This window comes from Glycine soja, chromosome 11, assembly GCF_004193775.1.
Source record: "Glycine soja cultivar W05 chromosome 11, ASM419377v2, whole genome shotgun sequence".
In the NCBI taxonomy this organism is placed as follows: Eukaryota; Viridiplantae; Streptophyta; class Magnoliopsida; order Fabales; family Fabaceae; genus Glycine; species Glycine soja.
This window is the reverse complement of record NC_041012.1, coordinates 11,413,744-11,430,179: the sequence shown is the minus strand read 5'-3', so window position 1 is coordinate 11,430,179 and position 16,436 is coordinate 11,413,744. Positions and strand designations below refer to the sequence as shown.

The 16,436-nt window shown below is 29.1% G+C and overlaps 1 protein-coding gene and 1 long non-coding RNA gene across 3 annotated transcripts; one reads left to right on the top strand and one right to left on the bottom strand.

Moving 5' to 3' along the window:
* Positions 1 to 850: 850 nt before the first annotated feature.
* LOC114373311 lies at positions 851 to 3,582 on the top strand. 2 transcript variants are annotated; one of them, XR_003658396.1, is made up of 4 exons: positions 851 to 1,141; positions 1,226 to 1,276; positions 2,862 to 2,947; positions 3,030 to 3,582. It is a non-coding gene; the product is annotated as an uncharacterized LOC114373311 (long non-coding RNA). The 2 variants fall into 2 exon arrangements; XR_003658395.1 differs by lacking the exon at positions 2,862 to 2,947 and having other exon boundaries at positions 864 to 1,141.
* Positions 3,583 to 6,691: 3,109 nt separating this feature from the next.
* LOC114373310 (L-ascorbate peroxidase, cytosolic) lies at positions 6,692 to 9,241 on the bottom strand. Its single transcript, XM_028330799.1, has 10 exons — positions 9,086 to 9,241; positions 8,865 to 8,994; positions 8,586 to 8,760; positions 8,431 to 8,496; positions 7,805 to 7,853; positions 7,633 to 7,718; positions 7,424 to 7,503; positions 7,213 to 7,315; positions 7,068 to 7,126; positions 6,692 to 6,939 (listed from the first exon to the last, which is right to left on the bottom strand). The coding sequence occupies exons 2-10, from the start codon at positions 8,981 to 8,983 to the stop codon at positions 6,924 to 6,926; spliced, it is 753 nt and encodes a 250-aa protein (XP_028186600.1). The 5' UTR covers positions 8,984 to 8,994; positions 9,086 to 9,241; the 3' UTR covers positions 6,692 to 6,923.
* Positions 9,242 to 16,436: the final 7,195 nt, after the last annotated feature.

Genomic DNA, 16,436 nt, shown 5'->3' with positions numbered 1-16,436 from the left:
AGCCGCCTCTGATCTACGGACCTCGTTTGTTCAATTATTTCAACAGCCATCAACCTTTTCTTTCCTCTATTATTACGTAATTTGTATGCTCGTCAAAGCCACCTCGTGTATTTTTTAAACTAACGTGAGATATAATAATAAATATCATAATAGAATGATGTTATTGTCCTCAGCTAGCCAGAAGAAAACTGAATAATTGAGTCAGAAGCGTGTTAGCATATGTGCAAATTTTGACTCATGCCCATGTCTATGTATAATATAAGGCTATAAGACCCTTTCAGTCACCCAAAATAATAATTTTGCTAAAATTATTGTTTTCTTGAGGATAATAATTTCTGCAAATAATTAATTGATTAGGTTAATAAAGAATTTTATTTGTTAATCTCTAACTGACTACTACTTTTTTTATATAACTAACAACTACTTGTAATAATATCTCCGCTAAGAATTTTTTTAAGCAAATTACACTGATGCCTTTGAGATTTTTTCAAATTACACGTAAAAACACTTTTTTTATCCCTTTATACACTAATCTACTGTATGTTTAAAAATATTATATTGATACTCTTCCAGTATGTTACCTTAATATCTACTTAATGTTTAAAAATATTGTATTGACATTCTCTTATATATTATACCAACAACCTTTACAAAAATAAGTTACTGTAATGATTACAAAAGTTTAGAGGTATTTGTGAAATTTAATGAAACTTTAGAAGTGAATAATGTAATTTGCTATTTTTTTATGAAATTGCCATAAAATATGATTATGTAAAACTTAATCACTACAAGAAAAAAATGTTATTATCGACGAAATATTTCTCACTAAAAATAATCCATCAAAAATATTAAAACTCCCGACAGACTATATTTTATCTAAAAATATTAAATTTCCAACGGATATATATTTTGTCAGAAATATCCTTTGAAAAGTTGAAATTATCTTTTCTGTGGTTTTCCTGCTTCCATTTTTCAACTCTGGGTAGGTACTGATTCATGTCTTCTTTCTTGTGCTTACGTATGCCGTATCCATGTTAAGTTGCCCACCACATTGAAACTCAAATTCAGTCCAACACTAAAGGACTCTAAGCAATCTGAGATTGGTTCCAATCTAGTTCTGCTTGGTTGTTGCAGAAGAGAAGTGAGATTGCGTTTCACAGCTTATTTAACTTTGATTGTGTTATGCCAATTGTTGAGTATCTAACCTTTGAATTTTTGTATAAAGGAAAGCAAGTGCACGAGTCCCATAGCTATACTCCAGCTACCTAAGGGTCAAGTGAGTTTTATATTCCTATTTTCTGTTATGTGTTTTTGTTGGCTGATCACTTTCAGTGCTTGAATGACTGAATGAGCATGCCATGCCTGAAGTAATTGATTATGTGGCTGATGTTTGTTTGGTAAAGAATTGTTTCTAGCATCCCTTCGTCTACATTAGTACTTCTTTTGTCATTCTATGTATGTTGTGTATGATATCATTCTTATTTCTTATCATAGACATTGGCAAATGGCAATTTTAGTTTGTTGGACAATTTTGTAATTATTATTATTATTTTTCTAATTTTTGGTTTCTCGGATATTATTGGCTGGAACAACCTTTGTGGAACTAGTAGGTCCAATCCAAGATAAATATCTATTTATCTCCTTCTTTTTTTAATTTGAAGAAGCATATTAGTGTCTGTGTGTGTTTCAGTTAGGGTATTTTTTTTTGTCATATAAAATAGTACTAACGTGTATGTTGAAGAATAACATATAATGTCTTAAGATTGAATCAAGAAATAGCCTAGTAATAATTTTGATTAAACACTTTGAAAATGTTAGCTCTTTTGGTCCTCTGTTCCAGTTTGATATTTTTGTTATTATTTTTCAAATTACATTCCACTTACTTTATACATGATCGGAGACTTTGAAAGGCTTATTTGTCACCCGTAATTGAAGTTTGCTACACGGACAATAGTGTACCAAGTATCAACACTTACCTCGTTCTTCTGTGCCCATTAAATTTGTATGTGTATGCGGTTGAGTTCCTAGTTTGTTTAATTTCTTTATTAGTTTAATTATTATTTTGATCGTGATTATAGTGTAAACTTTATTGGTTTTACTCTATACATAAAGGTTATATTTAACAAACAAGTCATTTTTACTATTTTAATCGAGTCTGCCAGATTTTTAAACTGCTAGTATAAATTATCATTTTAGTGGTTTCAAGTTATCATAAACTAATCTTAAGGACATGTTTTTCTAGTTTAGGAATTAAATTAAAAAATATTAGTTTAACGAGATGCTTAAATTTTTTTAATATAATTTTAGGATGAACTAAGTAATTTAACTTATAATTATACATAATAAAATGAAAATTGTTTATCGTGGGCCGTAACCCTAACATACAAATTGCCTAGTTTGGTTGATTGCAATGATTTGATACAAACCAAGCCCGAATTATAAAGGACATGTCAGGATAGCAAATTCGTCGTATTAATTGTTTAAACATAGCCATAGACTATAAACATATTTAGTTCAGTTAATTATCTTATAAGTTTTACATGCAGTTTAAGTTTCAAGATATGCTGTAGAAATTTTTACTTTTCTAGTATGTTTTACATGCAGTTAATTATCTTATAAGTTTTACATGCAGTTAATTATCTTATTAATAAATATATGTTACAAATTTCATCACTTGGTAAAGGAATGAAAGTTAACGATCAATCTCTAAATACGATTTGAGATATCAATGTTAATATATGTCATCTTCAAGATATCAATAGTAACGTATGCCATCTCAATCTTCTTTTGACTTTTTTTTTTTACTTTTGATTTTCAATTCATTTACCACTTAATGTTTATTTTATAATGTTTGTTAATAGTCAGAAGAGTTTGGTCGATGTGCATGCAAATTCATTTACAAAAAGATACTGGTCAATTTATCGATGATAGATCTATGCAGATACATGTGAGACCATTATCTTGCATATTTTTTTATTCTTCAAAATGTTTATTATATTTATGAAATAATAATTGTTTATAAATGACAGAAAGAATTTGAGGTTAGACTATCTCAAGCTAGATCTCATGTTGCATAAGTGTTGGTGAATCACAATTCACTCCTTTAGACCCTGATGAAGAACAAAAATTTAGGAGTCAATGTTGGGTTGCAATTGCGAGACCAAAGCGTAAGGGACGCGTTTACGCTACTGGAGACCTTGCTCATACTTATAAATGTGAAGATGACAACTTCATACAACATATGCAAGGATCTTCCAGTCGCACCCAAGATGCCATAGAGATTAAGCGACTGAGGGAGGAGCTTCGTCAATCAAAGGACGAGATGCATGTATTTCAGTCAGTTACCTCTTGAAGTGCATAACATTATTCATCAACATCAACAACCTCACTAGCAACATCAAAACCAACAACAAGAAGACAATGAGCAGGCAGATGACCAACAACAAGATGATGACCAACAGAGACACGCTCCCAATGAATATTTTGATTACTGACTTAACATCATAAAATTGTTATTGACATATTACATTGTGTTTATCTTTTCCATTTATTTTCAATTTAACTTAATGATATATTTTACTATTTGTTTTGGATTTATAAATTTGAGTATTCCATTAATTACATGTATGCATTAATTAAAATTTTGGCGTTAAATAATATAAATACAAAAAATAATTGCAAAATTATCGATGTTAAATAATAAAAATGAAAAACAAATAAAATAAATGATTCTTTATAAAATGATATTTATGACGGAAAGAGTCCAACCGGATATTTCTGTCGGAAATTTCTAACGAACAACAAAAATTCGTCAGTTAAAATTTTCTACGACTATTTTTTCGATGGATTTTGGTCCGTATGAAATTTTAAATTACTGACGAATTTTTGAGATTTTCGTCAGAAATTCGCTTTTTTTGGGAGTGATTGTATGTATCTTTTTGTATGAAAATTAACAAATAAAGAACAACAAGAACTTGCATATCATTCTGTTATTATCTGTGGTTCCTACTCCTTTATGTCCGTCCAACATTCTACTATGCTTTGGTATCAGAGCCTGATGGGGAAGTAGGAACGTTTTGCGTAGGGGAATCTGTATGCTGATTTCATGGATTTGGATGTTTGTACAATAATTTTATTTTGAATATCAAATATTTTATATAGCAACTTTAAACTGAACCGTATGTGTTTGAATCATATTCTTAGAAATACAACAATTAAAATTTTAGTTGAATGATACTGTAGCAGTAAATCTCGTAGATGAGAAAAGACAATAAAACTAAGATATATATATATATATATATATATATATATATATAAAGTATTTATTTAAATAATCTAGTATTTATTTCGTTAACCAACCTTAGGAGTGTTTAGTCTAATTTTCTTTTTTTTTTTTACGAAATTGTCATAAAATATGATCATGTAAAAGTTAATGTCTATATCTTTTTGTATAAAAATTAACAAATAAAGACCATCAAGATTTTTTGAATATTTATGAAAACCGTTCGTTAACTAACTCTAAAGCTATTATAAGGTAAACAAAATATTAAAAGAGAATGTATTTATTATATTAAAAATATGAAAATATTTATTTTTTTAAGTAACAAAAAGTATTTATGTAAATAAAGTAGTATTTATATCATCAACCAACCTTAGTGTAATTTGTTCATTTAACTTGTCATAAAATATGATCATGTAAAAGTTAATGTCTATGTATTTTTGTGTGAAATTTACAAATAAAGACCAACATTGCTTAAAAAACTAAAGTAAAGACCAACAAGATTTTGAGAATATTTATGAAACCCGTTTCGTTAACAAACTCTAAAGCTATTATAAATTGCATACAGATTAAATTGAAGGACTAAACTTTAGTTAAAAAATATCTTTATTAGAATTATGAAGACCACAAGATTTAGTTGATTTTCAGAATTTAACACGTTTAAACTAATAGTCAATTTTATTGTATACATATTTCGAAATTATTTTGTATTAAACATTAGAAAATTTACGAAAATAAAAATGAAAAAAATGAATTAAATATTAGAAAAAGTATGAAAATAAAAATGATAAAAAAAATGGAATCATAGCACCCAGAGATGGGTACTTTCGAAAAATATAACATTTGATTATCTACTGAATAAATTGTCCTTTTAGTTGTTGAAGTATCAACTGAATGTATTGTGTTTTCAAGTTTTTTAAGTATTTATCAAAGGATTTGTGAATATTTTTGCATGAAAATTAACACATGAAAGACCAACAAGAATTTGTGAATATTTATGAAAACCATTTCGTTAACCAACTCTAAAGCTATTATAAAGTAAAAAATATATATTTAAAGGGGAATTATTTATTATATTAAAAATGTGTAAAATATTTATTTTTTAAGTAACAAGAAGTATATTTGTAAAATAATTTATTAACATTTGATTATCTACTGAATGAATTGTCCTCTTAGTTGTTGAGGTATCAACTGAATGTATTGTTTTAAGTTCTGGAAGTAATTATAGGCTAAATAGCCGTCGATCATTAGTGTATTCTTTGAGCCATAAAATCAAACGATGTGAGCAATATTTCATAACACTAAATTAATACCAGCCAAAATATATATTCATGAAACAAGACATGTAAATATTACAATGGAGTGTACAACTTTTGGTATTGGCACCTGTCACCTAATGAAAAGACTCTTCTACCCTCTAGTTCAAAATTTTCACCCCTCCCTCTTCCTTCTCTCTACCCGAGCCCCCCACCTTTCCTGGCACCCTCCACTTCTCCTCCCCTTCTTTGCACACAAACCCCAATCCTTCTCCCTTCCCGACTTCTGTCAGCTATTTCTTCAATGGAATAAGAATTTCATTTATTCTTTTGAAAAAAAAAATAACAAAATCTCGATTCCATTATATATTTTGACCTAATAAAATCATAATTTTACTATTTGCTTTTTTTATTTTAAAAACCGCTACAAAAATTTTGTTTTCAATAATGATTTCATTATTTTTTTTCTTTACCTCAATATAATCATGATTATATTATATTGAAAAAAAAAATTCAAAACAAAATCACAATTCAATTTTACCAAGGGATACAAAAATAAAAAATAACAAAATCATAATTTTATCATTATAAAAAAATATACAATAAATTCATAATTTTATTATTTTAAGAAGAATACAGAAATTATCACATAATAGATTCATAATTTCATTAATTTATATAACAAAATCATAATTTCATTAATTTGTATAACAAAATCATATTTTGATCAAATAAATTTTTGAAATAAAAAAAATATATCAACCCATTGCGAGAAACTAATAACAAATGAGATGCGAACAATAACAATTCCCGTATTACAAGCACAACAACTTGGTCTCAGACATCAGAATCAACTTGCTCCGTACGACGTCTCACTTAAAATCCAAATCCACACAAGATTTGAATTAAATCCTCTTTACAACTCGGCATCCTTAATCGGCAATAGAACTTAATAAGACCATACATACCACGTTTTATGCATTACTTACAAATGCAAAACTGATAGCTCGATTGTAATTGTTTAGTAATTAGTTACTACGGGAAATTGTCACATGTTACCCAAGCAATTGAACGGCATGCAGATAACATGAACAACACGAACAAAATACAATAATTAATCAGGAAATCGCAATAGCTATAGACGGTAAGAACGAAGTTAGGTCCGAAAGATCACTATCATTATCGCTGAACAATGTTATTTAACAAAAGTATCAACCACAAATAAAAACAACAACCCAACTTCCCAATCATCGTCACGTCCAGCAAAATACATTCAAAAGCTATCTAAAATCTGGGGAACCCACATTGGCATTAAAAACCATGACCATACAATTTTTTAGAGAAATATTATGGGCACCATGCCTCTTCAACAATCCCCTAAACGTTGCTTAGGCATCAGCAAACCTGAGGTAACATATTCATGACACGAATCAGAACCCAATTAACGACGTAAAACGTGTCAAGTAAAACTAAGAGAAAAGCTTCATAAAATCATAGTTATAAATTAAAATGTATGAAATATCAATACTTACCCAAGCTCGGAAAGCTTTTGGTGAGCCTCAGCGTAATCAGCAAAGAAGGCATCTTCGTCCTGAAATCATTAGCAAATCAAACATCACTAAATGTTCAACATTCAAAAAATCAATGTTATGCGAAAAATTAAGAGAATACACATACCGCTGCATATTTATCAACGAGAGGGCGGAATACAGGGTCAGACAAAAGAGCCTTGTCAGAAGGTAGCTGAAGGAGACCTTCCTTCTCACCACTCAACAACTCCCTAAAAAAATTTAGGACATAGATAAAAAATTAGAACGGAAATTTCAAATAGTAAAGAAGAAGAAGAAGAGTGTTCAAAAGGCCGTGCTGGATACGTGAAAATACCCACGTGAAGTATGAGTTGTCGAAAATAAGAGGATTAGAGGTCCAGGGACCCTCAAATCCAGAACGCTCCTTGTGTGCAGCTCCCTACAAAATACATTTGGCAAAATTACACCAGTAGTGGTACAAAAGTTTAGATGTGACATTTTTTCTCAATATAATAGCAGCATAATTTTGCAATGTGGCTAAAACAACAAATTCAAAATCATAACATACAATAGTGTGACCCCCAGATAGAGCAACGATATCTTGGTCAGTAAGCCCCATAGCTTTGCCAAACACATCTCTCAAATGGTCAGAACCTGCAACAATCAGGAACGAAACCCTAAGCAAAACAAACACTATCAATCACAAACATTTCTTGACAATACAAATTTAGACTACTGACCCTTAGTGGCATCGGGCAAGCGACCCTCTGGTGGTGGCTCAGGCTTGTCCTAATCAGAAGGAAAACACCACATTAGCCTCCAAAAAAACAATAACATTACCCGCACAAAAATAGTATACGACCCCAAAAATAGATCACTGTAATTTACTAAAAATTCTGGGTACAAAATAACAATACAAACAACAAAATATGATGCAAAGCATCCAAATTAACTAAAGATGCAGTAAAAAATTATAATAATTAAATTGCGAGTTTTTGCCATAAAAGGAATTTTGTGGAAAACATTCTACCAAATGTGCTACGGTAAGAAGAGTTGATTTAAACGACTAGAATGTAATCCTAGTAATTCAAGGAGACGTGAATAAAATTGAATGCAGGGAATCCGAATCCAAATTCGTAATTCAATAGGTCTACGACAACTACCGTTTACACTACGAGCAAATCAAAATTCAGCAAAAATAAAATACAAACAAATCGGTTTACAAAAAAATAGATAATCAGGTCTTATTATTATTATTATTATTATTATTATTATTATTATTATTATTATTATTATATACATTAATGCATAATCAAATCAAATAACAGAGAACAACAGTTGGAACTAAAAACTTGCGATATTATACCTCTCTTCCAGGGTGGAATGGAACTTCAGGTCCACCCGTGACCTCAACGGCAACAACGCCAGCCAACTGCGTCAACACAAACACAGCATTAAGCGTACAAACACCAAAGACAAGAAACAACAATTTCTCAGATCTAACAAAAAAAAAATCATCACCTGGTAGAAATCGGCGTAGCTCAAAATAGGGAACTCCGCCTTGAGTGGCTCCAAAAGCCTAACAGCGATGTCAAGACCGTTGTTAGCGCTGTGAGCCAGTTCGGCAGGGTGCTTGATGGTTCCGAAGGGTCCACCGGTCTTCGTGCCCTTGTCAAAGGTTCCAGCAGAGTGCCATCTGCACACGAAACGCACCAAAACGCGTCAAAACGACAATCCATAAACTCAATCGTAAATAACAGTGATCTAATGTTAAATAGAAAGAAAAAAAAAAGAACGTACGCCAAACGGAGCATTAGAGGAGCGCATCTCTTCTCAGCGATGATGCCTCTGAGCTTCTTCTTCGCCTTCTCAACGGCCTTCTGGTAATCAGCACTCACAGTTGGGTAAGACTTTCCCATAGCTTACGATTCTAAACAAAAAAAGAAAAAAACGGTCAACATCGAGTGTGTCAAAATGCAGATCGTGAAGTGAATCGGCGAATAGAGTGATACGAAACGAACCTTGAAAAGTGAGAGAGGAAATGGAAATGGAGAAATGATAACCCTAGAGGCACGAGCAGAGCACAAGCCAGCAATGGGAGGGGGGAAGGTAGATATAATAGGGAGAAGCGGAGAAAGTTCTAGTAGGTGATCATGGGCCGTTGGATTTTTTTGATCATGCGGTTGTTGTCGATTTGGGAAATTGACGGTTGGGATGGGTGTGCACGTGTAAATTGCACGGTGGGGTAGGTGAGGAAAGGCTTTATGACTGACCAGTGAGGAGAAAGAGGATGGGATTGTAAAAGGCGAGGGATCATTGTTATCGAAGACAGTGAGAACGGATTTCGTGGCGTTATGCCATAAGTCCATTTGACTATTATAATTTGGGAATGAAATGACGAAGGTACCCTCGTTACGGGATTAGTACATTCGCTGTGTTGGGGGGAGGGGTGTTCGCGCTTTCGCACCATACTGACAGGCATGTTTTGGAGCGGCTTAAGATAATAATGTTTAATATCAGGAATGTTTTAACATTTTTAGAAAGGTAGCAAGTAGATTAAAAGTTTTTTATGTTTAATTAAAAGAATAAAATATTCATTCATAAATAGTATAAATAAATATTTCCTTAATTAACTGTAAAATTATTATTTTTGTGTTATAAGTAACTGTAAACATATTTGTAATATTTTTTTTCAGAAATATAAGATTGCTCAAGTGATTGAAAAAGAATAAAAAAAAGAGAAAAAAAAATCGTTAATTCAAATTCATCAACTTAATTTTAATAAAATTAATAAAATAATATTTGCTCGATAAAAAAAAGTATTCATAATATTTTTATGAATCTCATTATTAATGTCACTTATTGATGGGTTTATAACTTTTTATCTAATTATATCCAAAATTACACGTATAAATGGAAAGTGTATGTTTGATTTTGCAATAAATCTTGAATAAGCGCATAAATTATGGGAAATTTTCAACAAAAAAAATTGAATTCTCTCAAAATAAGGATATTGCACTCTAGACAATAAAGTATAATAAAATTACTAATTAATAAGTTATTAGATGAGATTGTAACTAATTTATTATAAAATTATTAGTTGATTTCTCTCACAATCAAACCCACTGCAAGTTGCATATTTTTAATTAAAATATAATAATCAAATATAGTATGATTGGTTATAGTATATTAATTAACGTAGGTAACCATTAAGGAAGGGATTTCGAACCTTCCAAAAAAAACTGAAATTTTGGTTTTTTTTTATTTTCTTTCATATTTTTTATTTAGATATTTTGTTTTTATTTTTAAAAAATTCATAATTTTAGTTTCTCTATTTATAATCAAACATTTCGTCATTCACTTTTAAATATTAACAATTTTAATTTCTTTGATTAATTTCACATTTATTGACGGTATACTTTTTATTTTTTTTAATAATTTAAACTTGTTAATAATTAAATAATTTTTAAAAAAAATTATATGTTCAATAAACAAATATTTGTCAATCAATTTTTACAAAATACATATATCAAGGTTTAAAATTAATTACAAGGATTAAAATTATGAATTTTTAAAAAATAAAAGATAAAATATCTCAATTAAAAAATAAAAAATTAAAATCTTAAACTTTTTAAAAGTAAAAGATGAAATATCTCCATTAAAAAAATAGAAAGACTAAAAACATATATTTAAAAAAATAAAAAGAAAAAAATTACATTTTAGCGGGAAAAAAAGAAGAAATTTCAACAAATTATCAAAAATACTTTCTTTCTACAATAATTATATATTTAAATGTGAAATTATGACTGATATTGACTTAAATATATTTAATGATTAATGATTTTAAATTAAATAAATAAATAATAATACTTCATTTTTTTATTTTAACCTTTCAATTTATTAGAAGAAAAAATGTGTAACCAATCTAAAGAGTACCTCAATCGAAAATAAGTAAAATCAATTATATTCAAACGATTCAATTTTAATTTGATCACATTAATCAATTAGGCTTTTAATTTGATCTCATTTGGAATATATATATATATATATATATAAACGGAGCCCTATAAGGCTTGTTACGTAAATTCCGCTTGAAAATTATAAACGGAGCCGGTAACCTTCCGTGGCAGAAATAATAATAAAAATATATTTAAAACTAAAGAGTGTGAACGCGTTCCACTTCAGAAGATTCCATATTGGGCAATATTAATGTCACCGCTGAGGCATACCCTCTTTCACACCTCCGCCTCCTTTCCTGCTGACACAATCTGATTGCTCCCCGACGTGGATATCCCTGACTTTGTGCTGTCCACGCTACTTGTATGTATTTTAAAACTCAAAAAGGTTAGTTATCATTGAGGAAATCATGAAACCATCTTCTTCTTCTATTTTGTATAAATTCAGCGTTTCAAAATAGTCTTTACATTCTCTAGTCAAGTTTTGTCTTTCTCTTGTTTTGTTTATTCTTTTATCCACCTACCAAAAAAAAAATGAAGTAGAAATATGAGATGAAATCCCACATTAAGTAAGTAAAAAAATTAAGTATTATAAAAAATTGAGTATCGTATGAAGTTAGGACGTTAGAAGGTTGTGAAACAAAATGAGGGAGTTTGCATATTTTTAAAAAAATACTACTTTAGTGTAAAAAATACTAAAAATTACTAAAAAAATTTATTTAACTAATAGTCAAGTAAATTTTTCAACTAATAAAAAAAGTTAAAAATTAACTGAATTGTCTTATCGAATATAATCATGGTTAGAATCATTATAAAAACTAAATTATTTACATAATTCAATTATAATTTAATGAACCAAAATTTATTTATGGGAATAACTTCTCATCACATTTATTTTGGTCTATAAAAGTGCAATTAAAATATTGTCCTTAATAAAAAATCATTTTAGCATAAATTTTTGTGTTAAATAAATTATTTATGAAAATTAAATAATATGAATTTTATTTTTAGAAAAGTAATATTTAAATGCTAAGTAGTCATAATTAGAATAAATATGGAATTTGTTTATTAATATAAAATAATAATATTTGATGGACAATATAAATAATGACATTTATAAAAAAAATGTGGTATTATTTAGGTACATTGTTGCTTGATTTCAATAAATAAAAAAAGCAAGAGAAAGAAGATAAATTCTTTATAAATAATAAAATAGAGTATGATATGTACTTTTGTGCTTATTAATTATGAATAACTTTACCTAATCTAAATAACTCACACTCAAGTCAATTATGAATTAACATAAGTAAACAACATTGCTAACAACAATAATAAATAGTTTAAAGAAAAAAAAATGTTAATCTTCTAAGTTCAAAGTTTGGTTGGGCACGTGAAGACTCTACTTGAGGGAATAAAAAGAAATCGGGAGAAAAAGAATTCAAGGGAAATGTGAAAAGAGGAAGAAGGAATGTGAATTAGAGAGGGGTTGGAGTGAGATATTAAGATAAATAAATATATATATATAGAGCGAGAGAGAGAAAATTATAAATGTAGCACATTGAGTTAGACAAATAGGACAGCAATTTAAATGAACATAACACTTACATGCAAGAGTGATAAAAGTTTTTAGATCATGTTAAATGTTGTTTTTTACCTTTCTCATGTCCCTTCCTCAAATAATGATGAGTGGACATAAATGATAGTAAAAAATGAGTCAACTTATCAAAATAAACAATTCTTTATAAGTGTTACCAGAAGTTATACTTTATAATATTAAATATATGTATACAAAAAAATATATGCATACATATATAAATGTAATCAAACGTATGTATACATATACACACATGCGAACATATACACATTTATATATTAATGTGGGTATAGAGTGTGATGGGTTAAGGTACTATAGGTATTTTTTAAGTACCTATAGGATTCATTACCAATTAATGTATATATTGATCAATTAATTGTTTCTAATTATTAATATGTTTATAGTCTATCTCGACAATTTATATATTTATAAGTATCTTTTTATCATTATAAATGTAATTCTATCTTACATTTTACACAAAAACTAAAATAATATACTTACTATTAAATTCAACAAAAGTTATTGAATTTAATTTTACTTTACATTAGGATTGATATACTAGTTAACTTAAACGAGAAAATGATAACTGTGAAATATAAGCTAATTTAATAGTCAATTTGGATTAATAAATGGGTGTAATTTCTTTACTTTATTATTGTTTTTAATGAAATAATGAAGAAATTAACATCTTTGTTATTTTTTATTAGCAAAAATCAAAAGAAGAATATTTCAAGTGCTTTAAAGGAAAAATTGATGCAAAATCCGGAAGAAAAAGTCTTGAAAAAAAATTGGAAGAATTGAAAAGTCCGCTTAGTGTACACTCTCGCTCAGCGTGCAACACACGCTTAGCGCGAAAGCCCGTGCTAAGCGCAAAGTCAGCGTGAAAAATAAGCTACCTGATGCGGATTTGGCTTCTTTGTTGTCCTTGTGCTGCCCCTTTAAAACTATATAGCTTTCATGATTTTTAAAACTAAATGTCATCATTAAATATTAACACAGTTGCCATGCAGCGTTATTTTGATGGGGCAGTACAGGAACAACATGGAAAGGAACAGCAGAGAAGTCAAATCCTCCTGGTGCCTATATAAGGAGGAGGAAGTAGAAAGAAAAGATACATAGAGTCTCAAAGCTATCAAAAGCCTGAGGTTTATCCCTTAGGGGAAAACCTCTTTCCTTGGCCATTCCCTTTTCCTAGTCATCTATCACCTTCTTTCATCTACATCAACCCCCTAAAGTGTAAAAGTTTCTCATGACTATGAGAGGCTAAATCCCCTCAGTTGGAGCCTAACAGTCAAAACCCCTTGTAATGTAACTGTTCTTCTTATCTATTAATGCAGTTTCAATGTCTATTGTTTTTCCTGCTTTTCATTGTTATTGTGTGGTTTGGCCATCCATACATTTGTTTTTAGGGGTTATTCATTGGGTAATGGTAATGTCTAAAGAAATGGGAAATGACATCTCAACATTGCATTTCTAGGAATAGAGTTACTCTGTTGTGCCTTTGCATACATCTTTATACTTAAATGTTGCTTATTATTTCATCTTTGCAAAGGGATTTGGGATAAAGAATACATAAATTAGGCTCTACATTTCAATCTTTACTACTTGTGATAAAATTGATACACTTGTCAATCGATTAACAAAAAACATCTTACATCGTGCATAACCCAATGTGAATTCACATCTCTACCAACAATAAGACACTACATAATTGAGATAAACAAATTTATTTTTTTGCATAAGATGCAATACATCTTGTGTGACTACTACAAGGCTATTGAAACTACGTATAGGTGAAAAAAAATCCAAATATCACTCCAAATGCATTATAGGACCTTTATTTTATATTGGGACAAACCCACATGAGAAACAAACACACACTTGCTCTGAAAACTTATGTGTAAACGTCCTCATAAAATCCATCCACATTGGTGTTAAGTAACCACAAATCACATTAGATAAATTGTTTTGTTGTGAAATTGATAGCTTCCTTAGTTGTGATAATATGTAACCAAATTGAACCATTGCAGTCAACCTAGTGATAGGGGGTGAGATAGATGCATAAGGCTTAAGTTTGATCTTCATTGTCGCCATTGTACATAAAAAATATGTAACCAATTCAATTCACTTTTTTACTGCCAACATTTATTTTGTTATTCATATACTTTGTATAATACAACATTTGTGGCTAGTCCTTATGTTGAACATCCCTTTATACCTATCATTTTGTGTTATATGATGTTACAAAAAAAGATTACGTCATAACAAATCTTGAATTTTTTGCTAAAGGCCGTCTAAATTTATTTTAGTAAAGTTTGTGATGAGCTTAAGATGTGTGCTTGCTATTACATCACATTATTGAATAAAAGTTTCTTAGTTTTGAGTTGGATCAAATCGTTTATGGATCTTAACAAAGTGTTATCAGTATCACTGGTAAGTCATAAAATTTATCTCCCAACCTTGTTTTAAAATATATGTTAATGTTGCTTGACTAAGGCATGATTAGTATAAAGGTATATTTTTACAAGATGATTGTATTTACAATCTATTATAATTATATATTTTATGATATTGCAATCAACTTATTATCATAAGCAAGATCTTGACATTGACGACATTGGATGTAACAATGTTGTTTTGTTTACTTATGGGCTTTCCAGACACCATCTTACACTTTTGGAATACAATTGTTGTGTTTTTTAATGTGAAGTTAACGGTGCAAATAATGAAAGGATCATAGTTCAATTGCATGTTTTAACAACCAATATGCACAAAAAGTATCTTGATGATAGTTAATGTGATTATGATTTATGGTAGACCAATAGTGGTTATTATGGTGAGTCATTGTATGGTACTTTTGTGTGCTCGTTATTTTTTGAACTAAATGTATTGGGTTGTAAACCAATCATCCTTATTTGTGGTTGTAAACTAAATTATTATCAAGAGAATGTACAATTGTGTAAAAAACTCAAAACTCATTACATAGTCTTATAAATTACTTTAAAAAAAGTTTTTAAAACTTGATTTTTGGGTACTTATTTTAGTTTTAAGTACAAAGAGAAAACATTAACAACATGAAACTTAGATTATTAATCACAAAAAGAAAATCAAGCCTTTGTTTTATAGGGAAATATGAGGGAGGGGAATGGTGTGAATCCATTGTGGATATCACACATGTTACATTACATTTTAATTCAAATATTTATCTTCTATTTTATCTTCTTTATTTCATCTTTTTCTACCAAACAAAGCATGAACATGTTATTTTAATACATTGTTTATCACTTCTCTAGTTTAAAAAAAGGCTTAAATTATTAGTATTTGCTTTATCTTCTTAGAAGCACATCAAGATTTTTAAAAAAATACTAAATATTAATGTTGGACCACTAAGGTCACACTAATAAAATAAAATAAAAACATATGAGTTGTAAAATGTAATTTGAACGATTGAGGTAAAATGAAATATAATATGTCTCAAAAATATTATTGTTTGAGAAAAAACATATAGTATTTTATTTTTAATCACTTTGACAAATTTGGGTGTTTATAATGTAACGCATGGTTTTACAGATCTTAAAAAATTTTAGACCCATACTTCTTTGGTAGGTATTTTTTCCTTTGGAAACTGTTTATTTTTGTTGATTTTATGACTTTTGTACATAATGAACCACCAGCTTCAACATTAAGCTGTTGTTAGTGTGTACCATGAAAACTTCGATACAAGCGCGTACTCTAAAACTGAAAATCGGTGGACAAGTTTGCATCAGCATAATATACAAATTCTAGTTTTTATTTAAAGTGTGCTTTTTAACTCAAATCAAT